The 22,605-nt window shown below is 39.6% G+C and overlaps 1 protein-coding gene across 6 annotated transcripts in view; it reads left to right on the top strand.

The window, feature by feature from the left end:
* The window catches only part of Cblb (Cbl proto-oncogene B), a 167,076-nt gene that overhangs the window by 133,074 nt on the left and 11,397 nt on the right, over positions 1–22,605 (top strand). For 4 of the 6 annotated variants that reach the window (XM_006248258.5, XM_008768626.4, XM_063270260.1 and 1 more), the window contains 6 exons: positions 2,333–2,427; positions 10,747–10,893; positions 13,708–13,805; positions 13,922–14,053; positions 16,580–16,720; positions 21,970–22,089. In XM_006248258.5, the coding sequence (XP_006248320.1) occupies positions 2,333–2,427; positions 10,747–10,893; positions 13,708–13,805; positions 13,922–14,053; positions 16,580–16,720; positions 21,970–22,089 (733 nt within the window). 6 annotated transcript variants of the gene reach the window in all.

Raw genomic sequence — 22,605 nt, 5'->3', positions numbered from 1 at the left:
ATCATTTTATTTCTTTAATTTACTGTATATATGTGCATGTTGTCTGTATATGGGTGTTCTTTTGTATATGCATATTGCATGCACATGGAGGCTCACGGCCATCTCCATCTTTGTCATTTACTCACCTGACGTTTTGATTGATTGAGTGATTGATGGATTGATTGATTGATATGTTTATGGGTCTTTTGCCTGAATATATGTCTGTGTACTATGTACTTGCCTATTGCCTGTAGAGGTTAGAATAGAGCATTAGATCCCCTGGAACTAGTGTTAAAAGACAATTGTGAGCCATTGGGTGGGTGCTGGGTACCAAATCTGTGTTCTCTAGAAGAGCAGAAAGTGTTTTTATCCACTGAGCCATCGAACCCTTCTATCAAATGCTTTTATAGGACCCACACCTCACAGATTGCTAGGCTTGGATTATCCAGTGAGCTCTCATGTTCTGTCAGCATAGTGCTGGGGTTCCAGCTGCACACAGCTGGGCCCAGCTGTGATGTGGGTGCTGGGAATACACATGTGCAGGAAGCACTTCAGCAACTCTTCTCCATCAGGAGATTTTCCCTTGAGAATTTCAGTACCACGCAGAAATGTTGTGTGAATTATCAATGCATAGCTCTCCATTATCAAATTTGATATGCTTTCTATCCGTATCAGTGGATGTTCGGGTATATTGTCATTCCTGTTCAAGTGGGTTCATAATGTCTTGATTATGAAATTTTAGTTGGTTCATTGTGAAGTTGATACCGTGAATTATTATTTCCACATCATCCTTTGGTTACCAGGCTCTTATCAAGTATTAACATGATAGATATTATTACCAAAAACCAACCATCTTAGTCCACATTGAAAATAAAACACTTTTCATTTTACACAGCTTTGAAGTGTAATCTTGGCAAAAAAGTTAGATTTTATTGCAAAAATCTTAGCACCATGTCTGCTCAGTCAATGTGAAGAATTTTGGTGAAGAGTACTTTCAAATGCTCAAAATTATAATTGGCATTTGTAGCTGGCCATACATATTCATCAGATAAAAGACATTTTTTATGCTAAAGGATTTCACTGAACTTTGTAATGATACATATCTCTTAGGAAAACTCTCTTCTCTAACAAAGTTCAAAGAATTTTGTCATGTTCCATTACATGATCCTCGGTCAAAAGTCCATGATAAAATCATTCCATTTAAAGATGTGTCTTATCAGGCTGTAACTGCAGTGTGCTGGGTCTAATGAGGGGAAAGTAGGATGAACATCTGAACTAACATAGTCACTCGTTTTTACAGTGAAATTTAATGCTATCAAATCGGACTTTATACACTAGGTGAGAGCATCGGTGTATCTCAGAGGTGACCTTGCAATCTGGCGGAGGCGGGATACTCGTGGCCTTTGCCCGCTTGCATTTTAGATCTTTGCCTCTGTTCAGTATACACAACGGAGATATTAAGCAGTGGATCTGGGCTCATTCAGCCAAGACTACTTAAAGTACATTTCACTCATCTTTTCCTTCGTATCTGTCTCCCTTCTAAAGATGAGTTAATAAGAGCTCATGAAAAAAGTTTATGATAAAAATACTTAGTGGTTACTTAAAAACCTTCATAGGTCTGTAGTCTTGTATGCCTTTGCAAAGTTGCCCTTCCATTCCTCCCCACCATTTAAGTTGCTACTGTTCAAGACTATAAGAAAGGCAAGGAGCAGTCGCCCAGGCCAGGCGCTTCCGCCGGCATTATGACTGCACCTGTAAACCAGAAGCTTCTGGACCCCATTGATGAAACATCGGCTCTGAGTTTTCTTACAAACCAAAGGTAGATTTGGAATTTCTACAAACACAGAAAGCCAGAACAATTGACTCCTTATCTAAAATGGTCCTGAAGCTTGGCCTGGACATGACACAGGCCTGCATGGATCTACTCACACCCTGTGACATCAGAAATTGAAGATGGTCCTCATAGCCCTAAAAGTATGCCTGTTTGGAGGGATGTAAACTGGGAATTGTGTCCACATGGTTTCTTCCTCTAGCCAACCCCTATTCTAGTGATGTAATCTGATCCTTCCTGAGAAATGGGGCTACTTGTTGATGTAGTTAGCTGTCTTGACCTCATGTATATAAATTATTGCATTGCCTCTCCATTGTGTTTAAAAATCATAACATATAACATCTTTTCATATGACCTTTGATATGGTATCCTGCTGTTTCCTGAATAAATTGGATTATTTGCACTAGCCTTAAAAAAAAAAACTAAAATTATATAAGCTCTGTGAGATTCTAAGAGCTGCTGTGGTTTCAGGCTTTGCCAGGAGTTAAAGTCCAGGAACTAACATGTTTGATTTACTTTCAGGTCTTTTCCAATGGACACCTTGCCCCTGAAGAATACGACGTTCCTCCTCGGCTTTCCCCTCCTCCTCCAGTCACTGCCCTTCTCCCTAGCATAAAGTGAGTTTCATTGGACTTAGAGATTGTAGCCAGCTAAAGAGTTCTTGTTTATTCTTGGTGCTTGCCCTGTAATTGTATGCACATCTGCTTGGCTTGGTGTTTCTAATGCAGCACCCAAACCCCGCCTACCTTGCTCCACTTTTCCTCAAGCTTGAAGTGTCAGCCTTTGCTTTTTATAAAATCTACTCTGACTTGTGTTCAATGACAGTGGTTGATAGGCAGGGATGAGGTATGAACCTATAATACCAGCACTTGGAGGATGAGACCAGGAGGAGTGGCAGAAATTTGTGTCTAACTGCAGAGAGATATATAGTGAGTTCCAGGGCAGCCTGTGGTCCAGATGAGTCTTTGTATCAGAAAAGAATAGGAAAGACTGATTTGTATTCTTTTTACAAATTATTGTTCTTTTTTTTTTTTTTCCGGAGCTGGGGACTGAACCCAGGGCCTTGAGCTTGCTAGGCAAGCGCTCTACCACTGAGCTAAACCCCCAACCCCCACAAGTTATTATTCTTGATGTAATTAGTTATATACTCTAGTCTTAAACAGATTGGATGGTTTGGAAGTCATAGCAAGGGTTTTTGCTTTCAAATACTCCCAGGGAAATTATTTTAAAAGAAAGGGTGTGTTTTTTATTGTTGCTTGGTTTTTATCTACTAAGATCATCAAGTTACTCTTTTTTATTCTATTTTCCATTTGTTTCTGGTTTGTGTGTGTGTGTGTGTGTGTGTGTGTGTGTGTGTGTGTGTGTGTGTGTGTCTAGGTATATGTTGGTGTCTTATACATGCTAGACAATCACTCTCTCAACTACATCACTAACCATGCAAAGGTTTTCTATTATGATTAAAAGCCTCAGAACTTCTTCATTCCTTCCCCTGGAGGTCCTTGAGTTTCCACTAGATTTATAAAAGAAAGAAAGGAGAAACTATCCAGGAATCTAAAATACTCTAGAAAATAATCATTTCAGATGTGTGAGGTCACAAGAGAGCAACACTCCACCAAACAGTGTACTGCTCATTGACTACTTTTTCATCCTTTAAGGAAAGCCATTACAAACTGTGTCAATGAAACATGCTTTACAGTCAGGACAGAATGAGTCAGTGAAGATGGGTACAATTAGATACCTCAGTGCCCGAAATTACACCAGAGTGGAATTTGAGTTCCTTGAGGGAAGATTAGAGAGGCTGAACTGAAAGTCTGTAGGAGACATAGCAGTTAGAAGCAGTTACAAGTACTCTGTCATAGAATCTAAGTCGCTGAGAGCAAACTTGATAGTGTAAGAGTTGGGAGTAAACTCTAATGTGTGCACATACAGAAGGCATCTCAGCTCAGTGACCTCTATATTCAGGGTTTTAGGAAACAAATTACTGAGATGGTCCTAGCTCGTGAGCAGCTCCCCCAGCCCTATGCTTCTTTAATTCATACAGCTAATTATGGCTAGAAACGGTGTTGTGGTTTTGTTTGTTTATATTTGGTCCTTTGGCTAATTTGGTCCATGCTAATTTGAATGTTACAAATTAGCCATGGCTGTAAGTGTTAGATTTTTATTGGTATGTTTCTCTCCCTCCCCCAGCTATTATCTTTAGGAATTATGTAAAGTATATACAAGAGAGGAAAGTATATAAAATAAAATAATCCTAACAGCAGTAATGCATACCTCAAATATCAACATCCAAATTTAATTCTTTGGACTTTTTTTTTTAAGTGGATTTCTTTTAATTTACATTTCAGATGTTATCCTCTTTTTTCCCCTCCATTAAACCCCCTATTCCATCCCTCTCCCCCTTCTTCTATGAGGGTTCTCCCCCACCATTCATCCACCTCTCCCCACCTCCCCACTCTGACCTCCCCCTATACTGGGGTTTGAGCCTTGGCAAGACCAAGGTCTTCTCCTCCCATTGGTGCCCAACAAGGCCATCCTCTGCTACATATGCAGCTGGAGCTTGGGCCTTTTTTTGTAAATTGAGACTATTTTAGCATCATTTAGGTCATTTGTGGAGATGACCTCATGCTCTCCTTGTCATTTGATATTGTCACACCCTTTTTTTCAGAATATATATATTATTTTTCCTGTGAAATCATGAAATTCTGAAGTCAGCAGTAAAATAGTCATGTTGGGTTCCATGTTTTACCCTAGCATTTATTAATTGCCCTATTTTGAAGACGGTTCTCTCTCTGGACTTTTGGCTTCTGTCTGGCTAATACATGAGAGGATATGTTTAACTTAAATGTTACCTAAACTCTTTTGAGCTTCAGCTCCCTATGAAGCAATTGTTATGAATTATTTACTATATGGTGTTAACTATATTGGAAATTTTGATGACCTGAATGCCCTCTACTATAGCTGGTTGAACACTTCCTATTGCCGGAGCCACTATGAGTTGACCTGTCGACCTTACTAGCATTACTAATATTGTAATGCTTATAATACTTTCATTATAATCATTATATTGTTCAGGTTATTTTAGTATTTGATAGAATGTTGATTATGAAATTGTACTGCTACATAACATCTACATAATTTGTTATTAATACAGCTCTTTGACCCATTGGAGCTGTATGGTCCATGTCCCAGGAGCGTCCACTATAGGGGATAGTAGAGCAGAGGTCCTGGGGAAATGCATATGCTTGCTGACATAGAGCTACTACACATTCAGACCCCCACTGCCACCTTAGATTCGAGGTCCGTGTTCAAACATCAAGCCAATGTAAAATTACAAATCACTGCCTAAATTAATTTATAGTTCTCACAAATGTTGAAAGCCACAGAGTTTCACACAAGAATACCAGGCTAAGATATGGATGTCCCCTGAGGGGCTCTATCAGCTCCCTACTGTACAGGTGAGGGTGCTTGCAGCTAACCATTGGCCTGAACAAGGCGACTCCAATGGAGGAGTTAGAGAAAAGACTGAAGGAGCTGAAGGGGTTTGCAACACCACAGGAAGAACAACAATATCAACCAACCAGACCGCTCCAGAGCTCCCAGGGACTAAACCACCAACTAATGAGTACACATGGAGGGACCTATGACTCCACCCACATATGCCACAGATGATGGCATTATCCAGCATCAGTAGGAGGAAAAACCTTTGGTCCTGTGAAGGCTCGTTTTCCCAGTGTAGGGGATGCCAGGATGTTGAGTTGGGAGTGGGAGCGTCCTCATAGAAGCAGGGGGAGGGGGTCTGGGACAGGGGGGAAGGGGGTAACATTTGAAGTGTAAATACATATAATATCCAAGAAAAGTAAAATTAAATATATACATCAGGCTAGCAGTTATCTTTTAACTTCACCTATAGTGGTGAAAATAGTTATGAAGGTATAATTATTCGGCATTTGACACTGTTCCTTGATGCCTATTTTCTTGAGGGCAGAGGATATCCTGTGAGGTTTCCTTTCAGGCTAATCTTCATCTAGGTGATTATGTGACTCTTTCTACACAATTTATAATTTATTTCTGAAAATATGGTATCATAAAGTGAAAGTGAAAAGAAAGTCACTGTTTGAATAGATACTCCATTTGCTGAAATTTTTAAAAAGTAGTTTCTACATAACATTATTGACACTATAACTATAAAGCTTTAAGTAAAAACTTGAAATCTATGTATTTATTGTAATAACTTTTTTATAGAGGGAACAAAAATTCCTCATGTATTACTTTATAATTCAATTATAATGTATAATATTTATTTTACATATGTAGTATATTATCACATACTTGCTTATTAAGTTAAATCAGACTAATTTAATTTTTAAGTCTAATGAAATGGAAGACTATACATTTGGAATATTTATTGTCCTTGGCATACTCTACTATAGAATGAACACAGATGATATTATAAATACTAAGGTCATGAATACTTCCAAGTAAAACAACACTGTAGAACGCAGAGGAATCATTTCTTTATGCTTTGCTGTTTCCATATGGACAGTTTTAGTTTGGGCATATTAATCACAAGCTGCCAAACACGTTGGAACCAAAGCTACTCGGTTCATACTTTTCCTGAAGGGTTCTTTGGTGTGGGAGGCGGTGATGTTTGTTGTGGTTACTTTAAGTAGATAAGGTACTAAATTTGGGGAGGAGCGTTGTTGAAAAGAAAATCCAGATTTTGCTCAGCTGTCTAGCTTTTATTCTGGTGTTGTGCTCACTAGAGCCTGGGGGAACAAGATCAAACCCCCATCCCCTTTGGTACTCTAATTGAGGAGAAGAAAGGGTTGGATGCTGTCGGCGGTAATCTCCGGGAGGAAAATCAAATGTGGAACAGGATAAATAGTGACACACAGGTTGTCACTTTAGATGTGGTCCTGAGGAAAAAATCTCTGAAAGGGGGATTTTAAGGAGAAACACAGGAAAAGCAAAGGAGAGAGAGAGCCCAACTGTCTGTGTGGAAAGCCTGACCCTGGGACGCAGTCCTGCAGATGCTGTAGCTGTCTGCAGGTTAACAGGAAATCTGTGAGATTGCTCACCGTCAAAGCTTAGTCTAAAGCTACAGGGTGCCACAAGCTCTCCCTTTCCTGATAGTGGCAGAAGAACCCTCAAAATCATTGTAATACCCACGCCAATATTTGGGGCACATGACTTATATGCTGCAGACACAAGATAATCTTGTCAAATATCACTGTTTTGCTTTGCTGGCACTCTGGGCTTTGGTTTGTCTGAATAACACTTGTTTCTTGTTTGGGGAAGAACTATGTAGCACATGAAACATGAAAAAATATGGCAGCCCGAGCTTTTATTTAATAAAAACATTTATACCTTTACTTTATGCCGTGACTGAGTGAACAGAGATGTTCTACTACAGAAAGTAAGTAAAATGACACATTTAAAATGCTTTTCTGTCTATGAAAGGTTCTGAAAATTGTTGCTCTCCCTTTCTTGCCCGTGATTTTCTCCTCTAACATCCCTCATTATCTTTATTTAAAAGCTTGTAAGTGCTCAGTTATGTGCAGGGTAGTCCTTGATGACCTCCAGGTCTTCCCTTAAACATGTTGCAATTCTGAACAGAAACAGTAAAATGACAGTATAGCAAACACATCGATGAAAGGACATATGCTAAATGTATATAATGGAAAAGATCAAAGAAAATTATTGAATTTGTTGCCAGTTTCACAGGGATTTTTATATACACCAGAAATGTGAAGGGGTCTGCTTTTTGTTTTCAGAGAAAAGTTGATGTGTCAAGAGTTGCTCCAATTAGAAATGAAAAGCACTGGAGGAGGGTGATTTTTGAGGTCTGTTATAAAAGTAAACGGTAATAGTGGGTGCAGTCAGCCTGCCCTGCGCTTATTCTGGGAATATGCAGTCATTGGCAGAAGTATGTTTGTGAAATTTTGGCTTTAAAAGGTGGAAGTTCTTACCAAGAGCCGCAGAAAGTATCATCACGATGGAAATAGACCTCTTTCTCAACATTGTACATGAGCATATGCACTCAAGCCAGGGAATCAGCGTGAGTTTAGGAAAACGCAAATAAGTTTCACGTCAAGGAGATAATGGTTTTGCAACCTGGCAAAATGTGCCCCTGTGTGCTGTGACTCAGGAGCAGCAGCAGAGTGCAAGAGGTAGGAATGTGGAGCCATGGAATGTGGTGGAGTAATGGGTGTCAGTGGTTGTAGATGACCTGACATCTTTCTTTCATCTGGAGCCAGGCAAATAACTTGTCCTGCTTTATTCCTCCACGATTGTAGAGGAACACAATAAAATAATACCTGTCACTTAAGGTGTACCAGTGACTGACTGGTCTCCATGTCCCGAACTCCACCATCTAGATGACATACACCGTGGTTCTGCATCCGTTTCTGCTGCCCCCTGTTGCCGCACAGGCTATCCAACAGTTTGTTAGCGAGCATAGACTTCGGCTCCGCTTGATCTCTCCCATTTTTTTTATTTACAAGTTCTTTGGGATAAAGTTTCAATAAATTTTAAAATATTAACCTAACAGAAAATAGAGAACTTTCTTAAAGGACTTTATTAAAATGTTCAATGGAAAATACCAGGATGTACTTTTTTTATTTGAATAGAAATGGAACAGTTTTCTTCACTTCTAGTTATAACTCACCAAAATCCATTTAACCTGATAAAATGTCCAACTAGTAGTTTGTAACACTGTCCTTATGATTTGATAAAAATAATAAGTTACAGCCTGTAATATTGACATCAGTTGCCCTCTACCCAACAAAAGAATGAGTGGTATATAGCCAGCCGAGAGCTTCTGCCAGTGAAGGTCGTAAGATGTAGAACTATCCACAACCCGTGTTTGGTGGGCTTATTTTGTTTGTGTGTTTTTGTTTTATAATTGTTTATTGCTTGCACTGACGAGATGGTTACCTGCTACAAGGCCTGACCACCTGAGTACAATGCCTGGGAACCACAAAATGAGAGAAGGGACTAACAACTGATTCCCATGAGTTGTCCTTTGACCTCCATCCATACCTTGGAATGAGGGCACACATACAAACAAATATTAAGTTTAATGCAAATTAGTAACAAGTATTCCTCATAGCAAAATGCTTCTTGGAAATTCTTAAATCATTGAAGTGCCTGTAAGACACAGATTTGACGAATGTTATCGAATGTTAAGTCAAAGTTTCCCTTTCGTCTCTGAGGTATCCACTTAAGTAGATAGAGATAGTGTTCATTGAGAAGCACATCAGAACAGGGATGGATACATGCAGGGCACACTTCCTCTGCAAAGTGAAGAAGAAATCCCTGGTCCATGCAGAGACTGGTGAAATTGATGTCTTTCCCAAGGACTAGAGTTTGCAGGAAGATACAACTGTTTCTAACCTCATTAAAACACCATTGAGTCATCGTTCTGAGATATAGTACTATTGCTGCTACCTTTAGTTGCAAGGCGTGTCTTCTAAGGTTCGACCAGAGTGGCTGTAGCACAAGAATTGGTCTTTGAATTTCATAGCCTGTTCTGGGCTGAGTAGCAGATCCTTCTGCTACTACAGCAAAGCTTCAGGTCACCATTAGCTGACATTTTGGATCCTAAAGTATCTCTAAGAAACACAGCTTTAAAAATCAATACTAAAAACTTCTTCAAAGACATTAAAATATAAGCTTTTGAAAGCTCCTAAGGGAACATTTTCTTTGCTCTCTGAACTCTAGAAATTTATCTATAGAGTTGACCCTTTAAATATGGGCACATACACGCATGTGCGCGTGCGTGCGTGCGCGCGCACACACACACACACACACACACACACACACATATTCTGAAGTTATTTTCTTTTCCATTGCAACAGCAGTTCAGTCTTACTGACCCAAAAGTGAAATACTTAGAGTATGCAAATGTTCTAAAATTTGAGGGGAAAAAATCTGAAAATCTGTTTTAGTCCCAAAGAGTTCAGATAGGGACACTCAACTTGTGGAGAGAATACAAAGTGAAAATTTTACTTGGTGGCAAGAAGAAATGAAAATCATGTCCTAAAGGGCTCTTGCTCCCTCTACAGAAGGTGCTGAAACATTACACTTATTTTGAACATTTCCCGTGAGGTTCATAATTATTAAAATAGATTTGGATCCGTTTTTCTAGTGTCTTGCAAACTAGTTGTCTTTCTGCCTATTGGCTAAGTTGGATTTTAACAGATGTCTTTTGGACTATGTGTTGGGCAATAGCAAGGGTTAAATTAAAACCCACACAGGAAAGTAGATTATTTTTCAATTTTATTTTATATATTCTCCCAAATGATCAGGTAAAACGCTCAAATTCCTCATGGTATTCGATAAGTGTTTTGTTCGTTGCAGTTAGGTATCGTGAGTTGTAGAAATAATCCATTTCAGAGCTTTATTAATAACTAGTTCTGTCTTTATCTGCTTCTAATTCTGTACATGTTTAGTTCTTAATTACTGCAGTGGGAGGAACTCTAGCACTAGAATTATAAGTTCACAAAATAGGCAAGTTTCTCTCTATTATGGCTTTTTTGAAAATATAGGTACTAGCCACAGACAGGTTTGAACCTTTAAAGAGCTCCATGTTTGCTGTATTCTTATCACTTTTGCCTGTTTCCACAACATGGGAGGGAACGATTAACACTTTAATAGCTTGAGCTTGAATAATTGTACACATTTTATGTTACAGCTTTATAAAGTCCCTTCTTTTTTCATAATTTACATTTTTTTCTTACTTCACCCTTTTAAACCATAGGTATGAGTATTTTATCTTAACACTTCCCGGCCTTCCATTTCTGTTGATATAAGAACAGTTTACAGTCCAAAACTGCGAGTGCCAAACTCTTCATTTGTGTACATCACATCAGACCTTCCTGATCTCAGTGTCTATGATGCCTAAACCAGATTGGATTTTTTTCCCCTCTTGGTAGGTGTACTGGTCCAATAGCAAATTGTCTCTCCGAGAAAACAAGAGACACAGTAGAAGAAGATGATGATGAATACAAGATTCCTTCATCCCATCCTGTTTCCCTGAATTCACAACCATCTCATTGTCATAATGTCAAACCTCCTGTTCGGTAAGAAGATGGGCATCTTTGTCCCACCCTGCATCTGCATAAGCGTCCTCATACTGTCAAACACGGGGGTTGTCTGTATGCAGTTCAGTAGTATGTGCTTGGTTCAAAGTCCCGTTCCTAGTCTAGCCTGTAGTTCCTATAGCTTTCCTTCATTGCTTTCACATAAAGACTTTGTTGCCTTCTTCCCCCAAAAAGCCAAATTACAATCTAATAAAATGTAGCTATGCATTACATATAATAATGATTAATTCATGCATTTCTCCTAAGATATTTTAATGAATTTCTTTAGGTCCAAGCATATATATCATGAAGAAAAATTAGTGATTAGAAACTAATGTTAAGGTGCTAGGTCAGCCTTCCTAAGAATTTTTGTTCCTAATGTGAAGGCTACAATAATTTATATTCATTTTCCTTCTTGATATGTAATGTGCTTCTACTGAAATCATAAGATAACAGGGGGAGCCCTAAAGCTACCTCTGTTAACTTCTCTTTTGACCAAGCACTGTTTTACCTTCTCTTGGGTGGTAAGAATATAAAGAACACTAGGTTTTATTGTTTTTATTATATCTTATTTTATTTTTTCTTTTCTTTTTTTTTTATCCTATAATATGGGACATTCTTGGTCTTTGAAGTGCCAGTCACATTGACTTTTACAAATTATTGATAATGGTTTACATGTATTGAGTTATCAGTTTGTCTTTAAGTAAAATCATGGCTTTGCATGCATAAAATTTAAAGTAGTTATAATAGCATTTATATAATTTGCATCCTACTGACATTCAACCTATTAGCTTTATTTTCTGAACTTACTTTCCGAACTTGGGCTCTCCTTGCATAATATTCCTGGAGCTGTGCTTGGCTCCGCTCTGCTCAGCTCTGTTAGGCCACTGTCAGTAGCCGAGCTGCCTGGGGCCTCCTGACGACTGACGGATAGGAGACTGTAACGCCATCTGTCATCCACTCCATCTTTACTCAGTGTGTTGCTTCCTCTTGAGGCCAGGTCAGTCGACTGAAAGTATTCTATGAGTAGTGCGTCCATCTTTGGAGGTGAAAACTCTTCTCAGGTGCCTCACTAAGGTGGAAAAAGAAATACTTAGAAAAAGAGATCTTCTTTTAGACCAGAGTTGTGTCTCAGAAGGGATGCCGGTGAGCTGGGTTACTGCCCAGGCTTAGTGATGCACTGCACCCACACTTTGACTGTTACAGCAAGGGCCAGCTATCTCTTGTTCATCAGGCTGGTGAGTGGTCCTGAAACAGGAAGGGGGAAGAGCCACGTGCCCACCCAGCTAGCCGAGGGAAAGTCACGCCTTCTCATCAAGTATAAACTGCTAACAATTCCCCGTTCTTTAGCTCTTACTAATTTAGTACAGTAATTTTTAAATGCGAAGATTGAACAAGATTTTTTGGTTTCTTTGGGATTCTCATTCTTTCCATGGCTGGAAGACCGAAGGACATGATTTTAATTCATCAAATTTTAATTGTCGCATCAGAGTGGATGATATTTCAGTGGCTAGCCTCTTGGATACTGAAAGTCAGTTTAAATTATAACCATCATAACCATCTCGCACGGTTATAGAGAAGTAATAAATGTTGCTAATCCCTAAGCTTAATTGTAGTGAATTCCTTATCTCATTTGTTCTTGAGAACCAGTGAATGGAGTGTCACCCCATGTCGTCGGCAGAGTACTCCCTCTCCTTAGAACTTCCTCTTCCTGTATGTCTCTCACTTCCCCTTGGGAACACCAAGAAAAATAGATTGTCAATATGTGGGAAGTAAAACAGTAAATGAATAATTCAATTCAGTTTGAGCAAAATCCATCATCGTTATGAAGATTCAATATGTAACTGTTCTTAAATGAACCATATCTTGCCCGTTAAAAAGAAGTGGCCACCAGAGAGAGTAGAAATGAATGTCAGATGAATCACTTCAGTATCTCCTGAAATACCCACTGTCGTCTCCAGTGTGGCTGCACTTTCACTGTGCTCTTAGATGTCAGAGTAATTCAAGAGAAAAGTATAAGACCTCACTCTTAAACTCTTCGTTAGTCGCTGTTACCAAGCTAGATGCTAAAAAGTAAGCGTGTTCTGTGTCCCCGGCCGGCCTACACTCCCGTGCCTCAGTTTTATCCAGTATTGATGTCAACACCAAAATTATGCCTTTTAAGTTAAGTAATACTTAACCTGAATTAAACCACTTGATGTGCACCTAACGCCTTCGCTGACATCACTTTCCTAAGGTGTCAGAGAGCCAGCATTTGTTGGACATAGTGGTGAGATAGGCTCAGAAGTTGTAGGCCTCTGAGTGTTCCCTGCAGAACTTAAATTGTGGAACGCTTCATAGTGGTTCTTCTCTTTTAAGGCCCGAGCATAATTTCGATTCAAAGAATGCTTAAGTTGAGAAAACACATTCAATGTTATCAACAAATATGGAGACTGTGAGACCTTTCATGGCTTTCGGTGGTCTATGCTTCTCAGTCACTTCAGAACTCTGATCAGGTGCAACTACACTCGTACACAGATGTGTTTCGGATTTCAGCTGCTTTAGTAGCTCTTGGTTTCAGAGAGAGAGAGACAGAGACAGACAGAGAGAGAGACACAGAGAGAGAGAGACTCTGAGAGAGAGAGACTTTTACCTTCAGACATACACATCAGGTCAGGGTATCTGCATATTGTTACTACTCCTTTTTGGAGAATAGACAATTGTTTTTGTTTTGTATTCTTACTATCTTAGTAGGTGTGACAGTCTGCTCTGTGATTGTTACCTCATGCCTGTCATGACTTTTAAATGATTCTTGCCCTCTGGTCTCCACATTAGGTCTTGTGATAATGGTCACTGTATACTGAATGGAACTCATGGTACGCCTTCAGAGATGAAGAAATCAAACATCCCAGATTTAGGCATCTATTTGAAGGGTATGTATGGAATATCTTTTCCTTTGCAATATACATCTGAATGGTTGGAACTTAAAGGCAAAGTTCTCTTCTGTCTTCATACTGAGAATACATTGAGATTTTGTGTTATCCTCCAGGAGATGTTTCTGATTCAGCCTCTGATCCAGTACCATTACCACCTGCCAGGCCTCCACCCCGGGACAACCTAAAGCATGGTTCTTCAGTCAACAGGACGCCCTCTGATTATGATCTTCTCATCCCTCCATTAGGTTGAAATTTTAAAAGCAGTTTAAACAGCCCCTGGCCTGCTCTCCGTATCCCTGCATTATTAGAATTAAGATTCAGGATAATGCAGACCCTCGGTTGAGAATTTGCCTAAACGTAATTGGGTTCTCCAGTTGATGGTGGCTCCTGCATTCACATGACATCATTCTAACAGATGAACTAATTGCATAGAGAATAGTTGTTAATATTCAGGCTGTTTTTATAGCATCCTTTATAGTTTGTAAGTATCTGAATTTTCTGTAATAATGCGCTACTTTAGTAATCAAAGAAAAATACTTAACTTAGTCTGTTTTAAGCTATATTTCCATGATATCATCCTTACATAACTACAAAATGACAGCCTGGAAGAGCTGGCCATCAGTGAGGACTTCCTCAGGTTGTCTCTTCTAGAGTCAGTTCTGGGCTAAGACCCAAGAGTGTTGCTCATTCCTTGGCCTCTGTCCAGTGGCTTTCAAATGATGGTGTGGAGTGTCAACCCAGGGCCCTCCAAGTTACTAACCCATAGTAAACATAAGCCACACTTTACTTCAGCATGAAACGGCCAGGCCCTCTCAGGCTAACTAACTTATGAGAAAGTTTATACTTCATCCTAGAAAACAAGAACAAGTTCTGTTTAATCTGTTTATGAGCTTTTCTGAATTGTCTGTTAGGCTTCCAAAAATATTAAGTGACCTTTTGTATTTCTCATATGCACCTCTGTCTAGTAGTTTGAACTGTCCTATTACAGTGTCTTTGGCTTCTGATTTATTGATCAGAGGCTTTTCTTCTGTTCTTTCTCTTCATATGCTTGAATTCTAAGACTCTCCTAACTTCCTGTCTACAGTCTTGTTTCCTTACTTGCTTTTTCTCTATGCTGGATCTTGACCTATTACTCAGGTCCCTATGATCTGGATGACAATGTTTAATAGAGTTCGCGCTACATTTTTGGTTCACTATACTAGGCATAGGTGGTTGATGACCTTTCTGTTAGCTATTCCCGTAGAAGTTACATCAGCCTACCTCTTCTCTTGGGCCTTCCTCCAGCTTGGCTGTGTATCGGTACTTACTTACCGATCTCTCAGCTAAGCACATACATTGCTTGTCTTTCCGGGACATGTATTTATGAACCCCCAGTGACAGCAGCATCTCACTGGATGCTGCTCGTATTTCTCTTCTCTCTTCTCATAAATTCTCCTTTATGAGGCCAATTAAACACTTTCACCTGTCAGTCATAAGTGTTTGTGAACAGGTTTTCACTCCCCTTGATAGTATTTAAGCTCCTTAAGTTTTGATCTTCATATCACTCAATTCCTAGCATGGTGCCTGATACTTAAGGGCTGAAAAAAGATTTGAATTTAATTATATGACAGCAAGAGCCTGAATGATAACAAATCTCTCCTAAATCTTCAAATACTTAAAATTAGAAAAATATTTGTGATGATTAGTTCAAATATTCTGCATATTTTTGCCAGGCAGGCACAAAGAATGATAAATTCATTTTAATGTATTTATGTCTAATTCATTCTGCTTAAATACATGTGTATTTTTATTATTAGAATATGAAGGCATTTACATATAGCCTGTCTCCTGACAGCATATTTGATGTGCATATTTGAAAACCATATTCAGTTCATTTTATTTTTTAAAAATTCAAGGTAAGAAAAACTCTGGCCTAGCAAAGAGTAGCAGGGATAAATATATAGACATAGATCCACACTGCAATATCCTATATACACCGAATAAACCATATAGATAGATGATAGATAGATAGATAGATAGATAGATAGATAGATAGATAGATAGATAGATGGATATATGCACACGCACATACACACACACACACACACACACACACACACACACACACACACACATACACGTGGGTCACTAGCTTTGGGGCCACCTGAAGGGGTTCTCCATTGACAAGTTCCTCTCTGGAGATGACAGTTGAGCAAACAGTACATTCTGCTGCACTTGTGCATTTGTTACATATTTTGACATTACATCTAATGCTTGGTACAATTTAAATGAATTACCGTTCAGAGCAGCAAACGTTAGGGAATGGTTAGACATGGTGCGGTTTGTCTCAGGAGAGGCCATGAACTCTCTTCATAGCTGAGAGATTTTTGTTTGTCTGCTTTTACTGATAATTTTCAGTTCAGAGTTCTAGTATATTAATAGTACAAAGGGACAGTGAGTTAATTTATAACTTACAATGCTGCTTTTTATAGAAAGACCCAGGAAGCAGAAAAATGTTTTCATGGGGAGATATTTTGTGTGTGTGTGTGTGTGTGTGTGTGTGTGTGTGTTTACATGTACATGGGCACATACATGCACACGTGTGTGTTTATGTACATTTCCTATCCAGACTCCCACAAAATTATCCACCCCATTATGTAAGTCAGGGAAGTACTGAACAAACCCTACAGGTGAACTTACAAGCAGTAAGGGAAATCAGTCATTACTCTTCTTTAATATTGTGTTTTCATTAAGGAAGTTCTACTGTTGATAATGATCTTTCTTCAATGCAGGTGAAGATGCTTTTGATGCCCTCCCCCCATCCCTTCCTCCTCCTCCACCTCCTGCAAGACATAGTCTCATCGAGCATTCAAAACCTCCAGGCTCCAGTAGCCGGCCTTCCTCAGGACAGGACCTTTTCCTTCTTCCTTCAGGTAGGAGTGAGTGGAGAGCCAAAGAGGGGGCTGGAGAGATGGCTCAGTGGTTAAGAGCACTGACTCCTCTTCCAGAGATCCTGAGTTCAGTTCCCAGTAACCACACGGTGGCTCACAACCATCTGTAATGAGATCTGATGCCCTCTTCTGACATGCAGGCGTACATGTAGGCAGAACACTATATATGTAAAAAACAAGTAAATCTTTCTTTAAAAAACAAAACAAAACAATTTTCTTTTAGAGCAAAGTACATCTGAGATCCTGCTGTCACATTTATGGTAGTGTTTGCTGAGTCTCTGGCACACTAGCAGAAAGGCTTGTAGCGAGAGCTGTGGTTGCCTAGTTTGCTTGACACAGATTGAGTTAATGACCAAATACCACAAAGATGGCAGAGTAATAAAGAGTCTTATGCTTCACATGACCCAGTGAGCGACTCCACAGCCATGCACTCGTGGGCAACGCCAGTTGACTTTAGTGGGTTATTTAATATTGTTTAAAAAGAGAGATGTAAAGTCAGATGGGGGTATGTTGGTGAGGCAGATGAAGGTTGGCAGGAGGGAGTTGTGGCTGGGTTGTATTTTGAGCATTGTGTACATTGAAGAAAAAGAAGAGAAGGGAAGGAAGAGGGTGCATGCTCTGCGTATTCTATGCAGCAAGCGATGCCTTCATGCCAGCAGAGTCCCTAAGAGAGGGATGATGGCGTGGTGGGCTAATAGGAGAGGCATAGCCTTTTAGGTTCTTCATCCCCTATTTCCAGCAAAATGTTTTTCTAATAATGGACTTCATTTTTTTTCAAGATGTGCTTTAATACCCTGGTTTTATTCAAAGCATAAGGTTTTACATCTTAACAAGGTAGCTTTTCTAAGTTTTTCTGTTATTAACTATTTTAATTTTTGTTTTAAGTATGGAGATAATGTTGTCTTCAAGGGAAAACAAATAGAGTTGTCCTTTAGTGCACATCTGTAGAGCATGGAGCAGATATGAAAATGCAGAAACTACAGGAAACCCTCAGCACACATTGGGCAGAATTATCAGGCAAAGGAAACCCACTCACATGTAGCAGGGCTGTTGCCATCGCACACACAGCAGTCTGCCCGGGTAGAGGTGTGTGGTCTGTGCCTTGAAAGGCTCCCCTTCTGGACTAGCTGTGGGAAAGCAGTTAGCTGGACGTGGCTGTGCATGCCTGCCATCCCGGCGCCATCCCGGCAGCTGGCACTCCGAGGCACAGGGCTGTAACTTGGAGGTCATCCTGGGCTACACCAAGAGATCTTCCCTCAAGAATAGAAACAAAATTCTTCTCTTTTTCATGTTTTCTGCTCACTTTCATATAAGATAAATTGGGAGAAACCTTTTAAATGCTCTGATTGTTCTTTGCTTCCTTGATACCTTGTTAAAAACCTATGGAGCTATTAATCTCCTCTCTCCTTCCCTCAACCCCCACTGCCCACCCCCACCCCATCACCACTCTGCTTTTCTCTCTTCTCTTTCTCATGTGGTTTGATAATGGAGAAAGTTTGGAAAAAATTCATGAAACACAAACTCTGGTCACAGAATAACATGTTCCACTTTATGTTTCAAGGGGTTGAATATTGAAAGAGTAATTTCCAGTCCAGCTTTTCAGCAGCAAGTGACTTGTTAGTATTTGGTCCACTATTAACACATTCTACCCTCATGCTACTTATGGTTTGCCTGGATGCTGCCTAAGACCAAGTGCTCTAAGGTGATCTACTTCAAGCAAGAAGTAAGACAAGCGTGTAGCCACGACTCTTGGTGCTGAGTGGCAGTTTCTGATTCGCATCCTCTAGCTTTTCTAGTTTACTCCCAATTTAAGCCTCTGTACAGTGATCTCTTTTACAACAAAGTCATGATCTCTAAGAACTACCAGAAAATATTTTGTTACATTTCATGAAACGTGTGGTAATTTTTCTAAAGAAATACAGTGGCACATTGCTGACCACCGGTGATTCTTCACACTGAGAGTAAAACTTCACGAAAGACATACTTACAAAATCACAGTTCCACTCACGCTATTAGAAGTGTAGACCTGAACAAAGGTAGCTGCCCAACTCACTTTCCAGGAGCTACCGCAGTAATCCCTCTTCTGATGCCCAGTGTTTTTAATTAGGCAGTGGACTCGTAAAATATTTTTCAGTGTTAAGGTGAGTTCCTTGAAAAGTATCCTAACCTAAGGACGGACTAGATATCTTAGAAAGATACTGCATTTTCTGAAAATATTATACTAGGTCCCCACCTCTTTCTAACCATGACAGCTGAGTCAGGGGGCCAGTTTTCCTCTGCTCTGGATTTGGGCTTTCAGACTACGGAACTGCCTTTCTGCAGAGAAGCCTCGTGACTCCAGTGGGCTCGGGGAAGGACAACCGTGCAGAGACTCAGCTCTGCTCTTCCTTTGTGTTTCCCACCTTGGGCTTTCACACAAGATTTCTTTTGGCGAAATTATAATTTCCACTAAGGTGCATGAACCATCCTTTATGGACGGAGCCAGTCAAACCTTAACAAAACGCGAGTCCTCAACAAAAGCTCCATGATTTCCTGCCCACAAACCCAAGGCAACTGCTGGCATACATGCCTTTTTCTCTTTGTAACAAAAAGAGAGAGAAAGGAAGCATCCCTTTGTGTGGGAAGGTTGAAATAGGCATTTCTGCGGCTTTGTGCCAGGGCCTGAGCTTAAGCAAGGGAGCTAGGACAGCACTAAGTCTTAATCACACCCTGCATGGATTCTCTGTGAGGGACGCAGGATGGACCTGTGCTTGGCAGCCTTCCTCTCACTTTCTCTCTAACCTGGAATCTCTCTTGAAGTCCATATCCAATCTTAAAGTCACAATTCAATTTTAAGATCCAGTGATGTTGTTAAAGTAAGGTGTACTTTTAACTCTGAGACAGGGACAGACATCTGTATAGGTAAAACTCAAAGAAATCCCGTGTGCTTGGCCCCCACCCTGGAGAAGGACACGGTGGGTATAATTTACTCAACCCTTGTGAGACCTCATCAGTGATGGGCTACTCAGACAGCTTTTGCCATCTGCGAGGTTGACAGAGGAGTCACATGAATGATGTCAACTGCTGCGTCCTTCCTATGCGGAGGCCACCATGATAACATGTGAGAAGGCCAAGGGCGAGAGCTGCACTCACTCCTTAAACGCTCTTCTGCTCAGCACAGCCTCTGGGGATTTGCTGTAAGGAGTCAGGCAGGGCCTGCCTATGCTGTACATTAGACTCAGGACTACATTGCTTCTTAGCAAACTGAACACATTGTGTGTATTACATTCTCAGAAAAAAAAATATTACTATTTAATCACACATTGGCTGCAGCGTTTTCAATTTGTGTTTTAATCATAAATTTGGACATTGGCCTTACTTAGTTTTAAAAGGATTTAATTCAGCAAAGCTTTATTGATTTTCAAATTTCCCTTCTCAGAGGACAGCTAGTAATTATAATACTCTGTAGTCATTACTCCCCGTAGCGTCATTCCCCGACACAGTAGCTCCAATTCAGTAGCTCTCAGCAGTGATCCCCCTTCTCCCTGTCCCTTACCAGGAGCAACTTAGCTTGAAGCCAGGTGGACACATGAAGGAACAGACTCTAACTGCTTTTGCTATTGATTTAAATAATTTAGTGTATCCAGTCCCATCTTAGGTAAAATGATTTAAGGGAAAAACATTGAAAACCTACAATTGTATATTTTGTAGTCGATTTATAATACTAATATATATCCGGATTTTAATTCTTTTAAGTTTTCAGTTGCTGTCTAGAAATAATGTAGAGATGCCCAGTAAGCTTGTAAGTGGCCTATAAGGTGGAATAAACAAGTACAGATAGTATGAAGTCAGGATAAAGCTAGTGACAGTTGCTCTAGGAAAAGAAAATTAGACAGTAATTAGCTAATGGCTTTAAATAACACATGCTCTAGTGAGATATTAGTATATTAGTATAACATATAGTATTTTATACTATATTACAGTATAAATAAAATAATATATTAGTATATATTATAGTATACATAATGTAGTATAAATAATATATAATAAAATATATAGTATAAATAAAATACATAGTATAAATAAAAATAATATAATAGTATAAAATAGGCAAGTTTGAAAGCATGTCAATTCTTCTTAAATAATCAGATCAGATTCTGTTTGTTTTGCCAAATTCAAATGAATAACCAATGGACTAAATTATAGCCAAACTATATACACCTATAATCTATCTTCCTTTATGGAAAGTATGTGTTTGTATGGATTTATTAAGAGCAAGCTAATTGCCAAACAGTTTGCCTGTTGCTGTATTTGAGTTAGGAGATACAATGTAAGTAAGGAAAATCCTGCCCTCCAAGGAACTTGGAGCAATTTCACAGATGGTACCAGCAGAAGAAAATAGATGTGGAAAACATGACGGTGGAGGCGGTGACTAAATTATTAGTGCGCCAAAGAAGTCAGAGATAATGTTGTTCTACTCAGACAAGAGTGCGTGCTAAGGCTTTAAGCCCATGTACTGCCAATTTTAAAGTGGTTAGGCCTGTGGTCCACTCCCATTGTCTCTTTAGTACCACTTGGTGAACACCATAACATATAGTGAAATAATTTTTTGGTCTACAATTCACATTTCATAAATTTACATGACAAAATATGAAAGAGTACATTTTTACTTTGTATTCAAACTTTATTTTTCGAAATGGTGTATTTTTTCACAGTTGAATTCAATGAGCTAACCCAAGAACTTGGTCTTAACATACTTTGGGACTTCCAAGATAGTGTAGTTAGTAAGAAATACCTTCTATTTACAGATTTTTGAACATACATTAATTCATTTAAGAATTGCAAGCGTCTGGTCTGTTTACAGATTTATCTTGATGTCAGCGTCAGGAGTCGAGTGGTCCAGCAGTGCTCCCCTAAGGCAGAGTGGGCAGTGTTTCCTTGATGCTTCTTTCCCATCAGCCTTCATTCATTGACGTGCAGTTAGGGATAGAAATTTGAGTGAAGAGGAGGCAAAGTGATCTGAAAAGATAAAGAAGGAACCGGACTCTTAATTTGGATGTAAGGGAGTAGCTCTAAACTGAACAGATGAATGAGTTTGAAAACTGCACAGTCCATTGGGGTATTACTGCTCATGAAATTAGTTAGCCAATTCATTATCAAAATCTACAGTCCTTAGAAAGTTCCCAGTATTCTCTCTTCAGCCAACCAGTAGGGATCATCGTTTTAATTAAAGAATCTTCTTTATTTTTCAGATCCCTTTTTTGACCCAGCAAGTGGCCAAGTTCCATTGCCTCCGGCCAGGAGAGCACCAGGAGATGGTGTCAAATCCAACAGAGCCTCCCAGGACTATGACCAGCTCCCTTCATCTTCCGGTGAGTCGTCTGAGAACGGTAACAGCATTGTCAGCGCCCTTTGATCTGTAGCTTCCGCCCTTCGTGCATTCGACTTCAGCATTCACTTACTTTCCTTATCCTGTGTATTCGGCTTGTAAAGCGTATGTTAGGAAAACAGTACCCAGAAAATTACCTCAGAGAAAGAAAAAGCGAGGCTTGACCTTATGTGTGAATAGTCGGAAAGCTCAGTCCTTGTTTGGGAATGCATTTTCTTTTAACTTCCGTCTGTTGCAACCAGATTTGAGAAATCCAAACGATATCCTTGAGCATCTGCCTATGCTGGTCTTTTGTTTTGTTGTTGTTTTGTTTGTTTGTTTAATTTCACATTAAGACTGAAGACTCTAAAATTCCTATCAGTAACAAACCATGTTACTGTTAGTTGTTTTTTGTGGGCTTTCTGTTGTTGCTCCTTTTGCTGTTATGGTCGGGTGGGTGGGAGGCTGGTTGGCTGGCTGACTGATTAGTTGGTTAGTTGCTATTAGTTTTGTTTGTTTT

The sequence above is a fragment of the Rattus norvegicus genome, chromosome 11 (genome assembly GCF_036323735.1).
Source record: "Rattus norvegicus strain BN/NHsdMcwi chromosome 11, GRCr8, whole genome shotgun sequence".
NCBI classification, from domain to species: domain Eukaryota; kingdom Metazoa; phylum Chordata; class Mammalia; order Rodentia; family Muridae; genus Rattus; species Rattus norvegicus.
The sequence above is the reverse complement of the archived record's forward strand: the minus strand, read 5'-3'. Positions and strand labels throughout refer to the sequence as shown.